Source organism: Bison bison, unplaced genomic scaffold, assembly GCF_000754665.1.
Source record: "Bison bison bison isolate TAMUID 2011002044 unplaced genomic scaffold, Bison_UMD1.0 scf7180017864325, whole genome shotgun sequence".
Taxonomy (NCBI): Eukaryota; Metazoa; Chordata; class Mammalia; order Artiodactyla; family Bovidae; genus Bison; species Bison bison.
The window spans coordinates 9,730,349-9,742,018 of NW_011494897.1; the positions used below are offsets into that span (position 1 = coordinate 9,730,349).

At 37.4% G+C, this 11,670-nt stretch overlaps 2 protein-coding genes across 2 annotated transcripts in view; both read left to right on the top strand.

Moving 5' to 3' along the window:
- Positions 1 to 4,684, top strand: part of LOC104998230 (endogenous retrovirus group K member 9 Pol protein-like) — a 196,853-nt gene extending 192,169 nt beyond the window's left edge. The window contains exon 2 of the mRNA XM_010853305.1: positions 3,927 to 4,684. Coding sequence (XP_010851607.1) covers positions 3,927 to 4,684 — 758 coding nt within the window. The remainder of the gene's footprint in view (positions 1 to 3,926) is intronic.
- A 2,702-nt stretch (positions 4,685 to 7,386) lies between these two features.
- LOC104998216 (endogenous retrovirus group K member 25 Env polyprotein-like) lies at positions 7,387 to 9,195 on the top strand. The gene is given in 3 exon segments (XM_010853295.1): positions 7,387 to 8,934; positions 8,936 to 9,109; positions 9,112 to 9,195. Coding segments are annotated over 3 exon segments (1,806 nt in total).
- The last annotated feature ends 2,475 nt before the right edge of the window (positions 9,196 to 11,670 follow it).

Below are 11,670 nucleotides of genomic sequence, written 5' to 3' on the forward strand. Positions count from 1 at the left end.
CAGAAACAGTGCTGTGATGAACATTGGGGTACATGTGTCTCTTTCAATTCTGGTTTCCTCAGTGTGTATCCCAGCAGTGGGATTACTAGGTCATAAGGCAGTTCTATTTCCAGTTTTTTAAGGAATCTCCACACTGTTCTCCATAGTGGCTGTATTAGTTTGTATTCCCACCAACAGTGTAAGCTCTCCACACCCTCTCCAGCATTTATTGCTTGTAGACTTTTGGATCACAGCCATTCCGACTGGTGTGAAATGGTACCTCATAGTGGTTTTGATTTGCATTTCTCTGATAATGAGTGATGTTGAGCATCTTTTCATGTGTTTGTTAGCCATCTGTTTGTCTTCTTTGGAGAAATGTCTATTTAGTTCTTTGGCCTATTTTTTGATTGGGTCGTTTATTTTGCTAGAATTGAGCTACAGGAGTTGCTTGTATATTTTTGAGATTAGTTGTTTGGCAGTTGCTTCATTTGCTATTATTTTCTCCCATTCCAAAGGCTGTCTTTTCACCTTGCTTATAGTTTCCTTTGTTGTGTAGAAACTTTTAATTTTAACTAGGTCCCATTTGTTTATTTTTGCTTTGATTTCCAATATTCTGGGAGGTGGGTCATAGAGGATCCTGCTGTGATTTATGTAGGAGAGTGTTTTGCCTATGTTCTCCTCTAGGAGTTTTATAGTTTCTGGTCTTACATTTAGATCTTTAATCCATTTTGAGTTTATTTTTGTGTATGGTATTAGAAAGTGTTCTAGTTTCATTCTTTTACAAGTGGTTGACCAGTTTTCCCAGCACCACTTGTTAAAGAGATGGTCTTTAATCCATTGTATATTCTTGCCTCCTTTGTCAAAGATAAGGTGTCCATAGGTGCATGGATTTATCTCTGGGCTTTCTATTTTGTTCCACTGATCTATATTTCTGTCTTTGTGCCAGTATCATACTGTCTTGATAGCTGTGGCTTTGTAGTAGAGCCTGAAGTCAGGTAGGTTGATTCCTCCAGTTCCATTCTTCTTTCTCAAGATCACTTTGGCTATTCGAGGTTTTCTGTATTTCCATACAAATTGTGAAATTATTTGTTCTAGCTCTGTGAAGAATACTGTTGGTAGCTTGATAGGGATTGCATTGAGTCTATAGATTGCTTTGGGTAGTATACTCATTTTCACTATATTGATTCTTCTGATCTATGAATATGGTATATTTCTCTAGCTATTAGTGTCCTCTTTGATTTCTTTCACCAGTCTTTTATAGTTTTCTATGTATAGGTCTTTAGTTTCTTTAGGTAGATATATTCCTAAGTATTTTATTATTTTCGTTGCAATGGTGAATGGAATTGTTTCCTTAATTTCTCTTTCTATTTTCTCATTATTAGTGTATAGGAATGCAAGGGATTTCTGTGTGTTGGTTTTATATACTGCCACTTTACTATATTCATTGATTAGTTCTAGTAATTTTCTGGTGGAGTCTTTATGCTATGTAGAGGATCACATCATCTGCAAACAGTGAGAGTTTTACTTCTTCTTTTCCAATTTGGATTCCTTTTATGTCTTTTTCTGGTCTGATTGCTGTGGCTGAAACTTCCAAAACCATGTTGAATAGTAGTGGTGACAGTGGGCACCCTTGTGTTGTTCCTGACTTTAGGGGAAATGCTTTCAATTTTTCACCATTGAGGATAATGTTTGCTGTGGGTTTGTCATATATAGCTTTTGTTATGTTGAGGTATGTTCTTTTTATTCTTGCTTTCTGGAGAGTTTTTATCATAAATGGATGTTTAATTTTGTTTTGATCTTTGTTTATGGGGTCAGGTAGCTTCAATGCAGATTCAAGTTTATTTGGAAATGATGCATGTAAACACAAATGAGCATTGTGTATTTTTTCTATTACTGTTATTGAGTATAATTGAATTGGCAATTTAGCAACTGAAGAAACAATCCCAGAAAATGGCTGTTGGGAAGCGCAATACAAAATAGCCAGTTGGAGGAAGTCCTTGGGAAAATGGCAAAGGGCCAGAAGTACCCCGGCTTGGTGTGCTGCGGGTAGAAAAACATCTCCTGCCTTTGGTTATGCCTGGCACCAAGATTTAATAATAAATATTAAGAATGTTGCTTGAGAAAATGGGTTATGGGATAAGCACATGGGTCAGTTAGAGCACGCTGTCCTTGAAATATTTTTACTGATTAGGTGTTAACCCCATACGCGCTCTGCTGGCTGTATACTCTAAGCTCTTTGTTCCTGCTTCTATAAAAAGGCTTGACTGCAGAAATAAACTTGTCAGTCCTTGCAAGAGACTGTCCGAGTGTCATTCTTTCAGGTTCATCGCTTCCAAGTCCCAGGGAGAAAAATCCCCAACAAGTGGCACCTGAACAGGGACTTGAAAGGACGGCTAAACAAAGCAACGAGTGCCTACAGAAAGAGGTAAGCAGGATGGGACAACATAACAGTAAAATTCCTTTCATTTCTATAATGCATCATTTTTTGAAACAAAACAGTGTTAATGTTTCAAGAGATCAGTTGAACGACTGCTATCATATTTTATTGGAACAATTCATGGTTCCCAGAAGAGGGGACACTCAATCTAGACATATGGAAAAGGGTTAAAAATAATGTTTTGTGAGCATATCGGCAGGGAGTTCACATTCCTCCTCAATGGTGGGTTACCTGGTCACTCATATGGGCTGTCATAGAACAAATTGAAGGACATAATGTTGATTTGGAGGTAGAGACTGTTTGGTCTTTGCATGAATACGAGCTTAATGAACAAGACATGCAAGGTGCTTTGAAATGCAAGAATGTTATGCTCAATCAGACACAATTGAGACATATATATACAGGATATGTATATATATATGCATATATATATATATATATATATAAGAGACAAATACATACAGAATATGTCAAAACTGAAGCCACTTAGAACTGAGGTCATTTCATTCAATGGACAGCCCAAATCTGAGGTTTTTCCTTCCGCTCCACCTGTAATAGCAATTGCTAACTTTGCTCGTACTAATCATTTCACTCCTCCTCAGGAGATGCCTGCTTGCACTTTCGCTTTCCCAATGTAATTTAATCAACCTGTCCAAGGCCAGAATACTTGGGCTAATCTAGATTTTGGCATGTTGTCTAGCTTTAAGAAAGCACGCACTCTGTATGGACCTACTTCTCCTTACTGTATAGAATTTCTCGGAGGATGGGCTGACCATTGGATGCCATATGATTTTTTTCAAGTAACAAAGATGATTTTAAATCCTCAACAATTACTTCAGTGGCAAATGTGGGTTAATGATGAGGCCCGACAGCTGATGATTGACCAGCAATATCATGGTAACCCTGCCGATTTAACCTATGATATACTCACTAGAACAAGAACCATAGCCAATATGATTGTGCAATTAGCTAATATTACCCCTCAGATGTTACATTTCATTAAAGAAACTGCCTGCAGGGCATAAGCAAAGGTTGATAGCACTAACTCTGATGGTTCATTAAGATTATTCAAGGATATCAAGAGGAATATTCTCAATTTATAGGGAAATTAAAGGATACAATCGAAAAATCTATTAAGGATGTGACTTTATAAAATATTATTTTCAAACAACTTGCTTTTGAAAACACTAATGAGGAATGTCAATCCATGCTTAGACCAATTCGAGAGACTAGCTCTCTTATTGAATATTTGAAAGCTTATAAGGATATTGGATCTAGTTCCCATAGAGCAAAATTGGCAACATTAGAAAATTTTAATGTACATAAGCTACTAATGCCAAATGTTTTACCTGTGGGAAGCCCAGCCATATGAAAAAACAATGCCACCTGCCAACACAGGCCAAAATAATAATAATAATAATACTTCTAATAAGAAGAGACCCCAGGAGTATGTCCAAGATGTAAAAAGGGGTTCCATTGGCTGAATGAATGTCATTCTAAATTTGATAAGGATGGAAATACTTTGAACCCTGGTGCACAACAAAAACAACAAGGAAACTGATAAAGGGGCTGTCCTCTAGCCCCACTATAAAAGGAGGACCTAGCGTTATGACGCTACGAGCAGCTACATCTAAGAGTGCTTGCATTGATATACCTAGTCCTTATGATATGAAACTAATAGAGTTATACAACCCCCACAAAATTCCCACTGGATATTATGACCCGATTCCACTGGAGACAATGGGACTGATTTTAGGATGTAGTAGCTGCACAATGAGAGGTTCAATGGTATTGACTGGTGTTGTGGATGAAGATTATGAAGGGGAAATACATGTTACGGTAAATACTGTGAAAATGAGAAATGTATACTTACAAAAAGGGGAACATTTTGCACAATTATTACTTTTGCCATATGTCAAACCAATGAAGGCATCTGATAAAGTTCGGCAGGGAGGCTTTGGCAGTACCAACCTTACTGCTGCACTATCCACCTTATTAAAGGAACATCAGAAACCCATGCTTACTTTATGCATATGGGGAAAAAATTTCACAGGCATGTTAGATACCGGAGCTAACATTTCAATCATTAGAGCTGCAGAATGGCCCCTTGATTGGGGTAAGGTTATGGCTCCTTCTAAACTATTAGGAATGGATAAAACTGATGCCACACAAACTTTTGTCAATGCATCCTATTTACAAGTGTATGGCCCTGACCAAATTGTAGCTTATCTTAAACCATATATTACTAATATCCCTATCAATTTATGAGTACGGGATTTTTTTGAACAAACAAAAGCCACAATTTCTTTAAATGAACCTTTTTAATGGGGGCCATTGAGTTAACACTGCTGCCTCTCGATTGGGAATCTGATACCCCAGTATGGACACCTCAATGGCCCCTAACTAAAGAAAAATTGGCAGCTCTTATGCAATTAATAAATTAACAATTACAAAAGGCTCATATAGAACCTTCATTTTCCCCTTGGAATTCTCCTATTTTTGTAATAAAAAAGAAATCAGGAAAATGGCAAATGTTGATAGATTTAAGAAATGTTAATAATACCATGTTACCTATGGGGCCCTTACAACTTGGATTGCCCTCCCCTTCTATGGTACCAAAAGGATGGCCTATAATTATTATTGACTTACAAGACTACTTTTTTACTATACCTCTGCACGCTAAAGATAGAAAGCGTTTTGTCTTTTCAGTTCCTTCTATAAATCACATGGCTCCTGTTAAAAGATTTCAATGGAAGGTGCTACCTCAGGGAATGATGAACTCTCCTACCATTTGCCAATATCTCATATCTGTTTTATTACAACCCATTAGAGATAAGTATCCTACTGCATTTATAATTCATTACATGGATGATATACTTCTTTCTATGGAATCTGAACTTTGTTTGCAACAGTTATACAATGAAGTTACTACTACTCTTCAAAGTCATGGCCTGCTTGTTGTGCCAGATAAAATTCAATAGAAAGCACCCTTTAATTATTTAGGACAGGTTATGGAAGAATCTAAAATCAAACCTCAAAAAACTCAAATTTCTGTGCAGTCTCTATGCACGCTGGATGATTTTCAAAAATTGCTAGGAGATATTAATTGGCTGCGGCCATCTGTTGGCATCCACACCTATGTCTTACAAAATCTATGGGATCCCCTGACCCTAATATCCCTAGGCAGCTAGGGTCAAAAGAGGCCAAAGAAGAACTGGCCTTAATGGAGAAATGCATTCAACAGTCTTTGTCAACTCGGCTAGATCATGATCAACCAATGTCTTTATATATATTCCCCACTGAACGTTCGCCCACAGCAATTATAACTCAGCATAGCCCAATAGAATGGGTATATTTACACACTAAACAGTCTAAAAAAATTGTATCATATATTGAGAAAATAGGGCCCTTAATTATGTCAGGAAGAAGCCATATACAAACTTTGACTGGATTTGATCCATATGCAATACACGTTCCCTTGACAAAAAAGGAATTGCAAATTGCCTTACAGTATAACTTGACCATGCAAATGGCATTAAGTGATTTTCAAAATGTTATCTCATTTCATTTGCCAAAAGGAAAATTATGGGACTTTCTACAATGTACTAAATTCATTGTAACTAATATCATTGCATCCCAGACTATTTCCAATGCACCCACCTATTTCATTGATGGCAACAAGAAGGCATAGCAGGGATTGTCGGCCCTGATATCAAAGAAAAATTACCCACTACCTATTCTTCAATACAAAGAGTTAAATTGTATGCTTTATATGCTTTTTTGTCACTTCAACCATTATCCTTCAACATATATACTGATTCCAAATACCTTGCTTCCCTTTTTCCCAATTTTGTTACCACCTTTTTATACAACCTAAATGAAGAATTATATACTCTCTCTTCACAGACTCAAGCCTTAATTCACTCATGTACAGAACCTTTCTTTATTGCACATATACACACTCATTCAGGTTTACCTGGCCCCTCTGGTTGCAGGAAATGATGCTGTTGACAGGCTCATAGCTCCCATTTTTACGTCTGCCAATGATGAGCATGCTAATCTTCATACCAATGCCAACAGATTGCACTCTAAATACCATATTCCTCTCACTGAAGCGCAGCATATTATTAAAACCTGTGATGTTTGCGCCCCTCTGCACTTACGAACTACGATTTCAGGAGTTAATTCCCAGGGGCAACAGCCTAACTCCCTTTGGCAATCTGATTTCACTCACTGCTCCTTAGGAAAGTTTTCTTTGCTTTTTGTCTCAGTTGATACATTTTTAGGCTTTATCTGGGCAGTACCTGTCTCTTCAGAATCCAGTAAACACACCATTTCCACACTCTTACTCACCCTCCCCGTTATGGGGATTCCTTCTGTCTTGAAAACAGATAATGGACCTGCATTCACCTTGCATTCATTTTGTTCATTTTTATCAGAATGGAACATAACACACATTACAAGAATACCCTACAATCTTCTGGGTCAAGCCATTATTGAAAGAGCCCACCGCACCCTAAAAACTCATTTATTAAAACAGAAAGGGGAAATATGGAAAAAGAGATACACTTCTTATCCCATGAACCCTCAATTACTATTATCTTTAACTCTTTATTCCCTGAATTTTTTAAACTTAACAAAAAATAATTCTGATACTCGTGAAGATAGACATTTTGCAGAAGACAAAAACAGCAAATTAGAAATCAATACACCAATATGGTATAAGCAATTTAATCAGTGGCTTCCAGGAACCTTACAACTCCTAGGCAAGGGTTATGGTCTTGTCATTGCAGATGGAGAGGAAATCTAGGTTTCCCTTCACCATGTCCATTACTGAGAGGGACCCCAAGACCGGACTCCCTCAGGGAGTGATGAAGTTGACACAAAGGGTCTCGTCAATGACCCTGGAGGAACCAATGAGGAAACGCCATCGTCTGAATCCTTACTCAACATGTGCTCAAGTGAAAAACATGACTCGTCAGGCTGAGCAGACACTGAAGAGTATTGGAACTCCTATGACTCCAGATAAGCTGTTTCTGCCAATGTTAGCTGTTCTTTCCTATTCCTCTGGGGTAAGTGCAGAATATGTTTATTGGGCATACATACCCAACCCACCACTTCTCTCCATAGTAGATTCGGTAGACAAAGCCCCTATGATCTTTACTAAAGATAGCATGCATTTTCCAAGTCCCTGGTCCATAAAGCAACCAATTCATGAAGAAGATGAGGGAAAGCCAATCAACATTTCCATGGGATTCAAAACCTTGCCTATCTGTTTCGGATCTCATCCCCTTTGCATGACTATCTTCCCACAGTGGTGGGCATACTCTGCCAACAATGGGACTGCTTTGCATCTGGGAATGTTTGCTACAGCATCTTTCTTACTTAATGGCACCAAGCGACATTATCCAGGCCAGATAGCCAACTATTTGAACTCGCTTTTTCAACCAGAGGAACCTTCATGTCATATTGTATCTTGGAGAAGAAAACAGGTGGTACAACCGTTACATTGGTGTGATTGTCGAGGCCAATTTGGGAAAGTTTCTATAATTCAGCAAAATCATACTAATCATACATTTAAATTTGTTGACTGGGGACCTCACGGTTTGTTTGTAAACTGTTCTGAAGAGCAGGAGGAACATCATAATTGCTCCTGGTTTAATAGATCAAGCATTGGAGGCTTTCATAAATCTAAGACAAGTTCCTGGACTGATAAGAACATATTGCTGAATTGGTATAACAGGGGCTTATCATCCCCACGACCCAGGATTGTCGTCCCCATTGTGGGGCCAAAGCAATGGCACATTTGGGAAATTCCAGCAGCCTTAGAGCACTTTGCTAATGTTTATGGGACTATAGGTGTGTTTCGTCCTTCTAATTATACCTTCCTATACAATAGTACTGGCTATATTCAATCGTGTGTTCACCTTCCATACTTATTTATTGTAGGACATTTTGATATTGACTTACCAGCCAAGATTGTCAATTGTACTGCATGTGCATTGTATACCTGCCTTAATCACACCATTTCATATCACGATGCTAGCATTGCACTAGTTAAACAAAGATCCGAGTTATGGCTTCCCGTAAACTTAACTGATTCTGTATTTCTTTCTGTATTGTTGAAAACTGGACTTAGGCGATCTAAGCACATCATTGGGTGGATTATTTCAGGCATCTTAAGCCTTATTTCTATTATGACTGTAGGAACTTTGTCTGGTATGGCTTTACATAATTCTATACAAAATCATGATTTTATCACTGCTTGGCACAAAGACTCTCATGATCTTTGGGCTCGACAAGCTCAAATAGATCAGCAATTACAAACACGAATTAGTGAGTTACAAACTCTGGTTATCCACTTAGGAGATCAAGTGCAACAACTGACTTTCCAAACACATATATGTTGTCACTGGAATTTTACTTCTTTTTGTCTGACTAACATGCTCTATAATAGGACTGAATATCCTCGGGATAAAGTTAAAGCGCATTTGCAGGATCTCACAGATAACTCAAGTTTTAGACATCAATTTGTTGAAACAACAAGTTGCTAATTTTCAAGTTAAGGTACCTAAGGAATTGTACAGCACTCAATTTTATGGTACTTTAACCAAAACCCTATTGTCTCTACACCCTAGAACTTGGTTTTCAGGAAGCAACATTTTTATATATGTATTAATCACTCTGATTTTTCTGTCATTGCTTATAGGATATAGATGTCTCTCCTCAAGATGCCATGCCTCCTACAATGGAGTCTAACTAGCAGCTACCATGCTTAAATTAAAAACAAAAGGAGGATATATTGGGAAATGCAATACAAAATAGCTGGTTGAAGGAAGCCCTTGGGAAAATGGTGAAGGGCCAAAAGTACCCTGGCTTGGTGTGCTGTGGGCAGAAAAACATCTCCTGCCTTTGGTTATGCCTGGCGTCAAGATTTAATAATAAATATTAAGGATGTTGCTTGAGAAAACAGGCTATGGGATAAGCACATGGGTCACTTAGAGCGCACTGTCCTTGAAATATTTTTACTGATTAGGTGTTAACCCTGTATGCGCTCTGCTGGCTGTATACTCTAAGCTCTTTGTTCCTGCTTCTATAAAAAGGCTTGACTCCTTGCAAGAAACTGCCTGAGTGTCATTCTTTCAGGTTTGTTGCTTCCAAGTCCTGGGGAGAAAATCCCCAACAATGGCCAAGATGAGTCTCTTTCAATATTCTAAATCTAGGTTTTTCTTTTCAGTTAGAGGAAGCTAGGTCTCTTGAAAGACTTGTTATTTATCTTTCTGTGTCATTGAGATGTAAGTGATATATCTTAATGTTAAGTCTAGTTATCTGTGATCCCTGAGACTGAAGGAAAAAAAGGGGCTTTGTTCTTGTTTGGTGGGCTTCCCAGGTGTCCTTAGTGGTAAAGAACTGCCTGCCAATGAAGGTAGATGTAAGAGATGTGGGTTTTATCCCTGGGTTGGGAAGATCCCGCCGGAGGAGAGCACAGTAACCCACTCCAGTATTCTTGCCTGGAGAATCCCATGGACAGAGGAACCTGGCAGGCTACAGTCCATGGAGTCTCAAGAGGAAAGACTGAAGCAATTTAGCACATATGCACCTTATTTAGTACGTGAAGTTGCATGGGAAGCATTGTCAAATGAGTGAGAAGCTTTTTCAGGTTATATTGTATGAGTAAACGTTTTAAATATAAGTATTCTAAAAATTATATGGAATTCCTAAAAATATGGTATGTCCTGATAAGGTATTGTCAGTCCTAATTTCTAACATATGATAAATGATTAATGGATATATTTGAAGTGATTATATATGTAATTTTTATTAAAAAAAACTGACTTAGAAAATATTTTCTGTAAATACTATACTTCTTAGATTATCTTAGAGCTTCCAGTAAAATTCTATATATGAGTAATACTATTTAATATATTTGACATTTATTAGCAGGAATTATAATTTTGTTGTCATGTTTTATGGCTTTATTACCCTATTGAATAATGTTTATGCCTACGTGCAGTCCATGGGGTCTTGAAGAGTTGGACATGACTTGGTTAGTGAACAACACGCCTACATTGTGCACTTTTAGATTCCATCTTTTTTTTTTTGTCTTCACTGGGTCTTCATTGCTGCACTGGCTTTTCTCTAGTTGTGGTGAGCAGGGGCTACTCTCTAGCAGTGGTGTGCAAGCTTCTCATTGCAGTAGCTTCCCTGGTTGTGGAGCACAGGCTCTAGGGTTCATGGGCTTCTGTGGTTACAGCACTTGGGCTCAGAACTTGTGGTTCCCGAGCTCTAAAACACAGTCTCAGTAGTTGTGACACATGGGCTTAGCTGCTTCCTCAGTATGTGGGATCTTCACAGGGATTGAATCTGTGTCTCATTCACTGGCCAGTGGATTCTTTATCACTGAGCCACTGGAGAAGACTCAGATTCCATCATTTTGTAAAGTTTCTTTAAACTGCCTTTTTAAATTTTTGACAATTTTATGTGTGAAAAGAATGCTCTTTCTTTGTTGCTTTAATTTGATTTCCTTAGTAATTAATAGAATCAACTATCTTTATGCTGAATACTCGTTTATATTTATGCTTCTGTGAAATATCTGATTTAAATATTTCCTTATTTTTCTTTTGAGAATAATTACATTATTACATTCTGGATGGATACCATTTGGCTATTATATTATTGTAAATATTTTCTCCTTGAGGGCCAGTAGTCTTTAAAATTTTGTTTGTGGTCATTTTTTTCCATGAATAGGTATCTAATCTTTATAAATTCAGATTTATTATATTATTATGTTTCCCTTTGTGGCTTTAGCTTTTCATGCATTCTTGAAAAAATTCTCCCTTGGCCAAAGGCATATATTTGGTCTTCCATATTCTCCTTTATTTTTTAAATAGAATATTTATGATCTTTAATATATCAGGAGTTATGTTTGAAATAGTGTGGAGAGTTAATGGGTATGATTTTCTAAACTTTTATCAGAATCATTTACTGAACATCCTTTCTGATTTGAAGTGTGACTTGTATATCATAAGTTATCATATCTACATGGACCTTAAGGAAGATTTTCTTTTTATCCTCAGGTCCTAGAGGCCAGGCAAAAATTTTAAGCTTCATGAAATTCTCAGTAATTTTATGTAAAGCTTTGTGAGTTCAAATGTGCCTTTCTCTGTAGTGAATAACCTTAACTTTAATTAGATCCTTAATAGTTATACACGTACACATGCACACACACACACACACACACACACACATACACA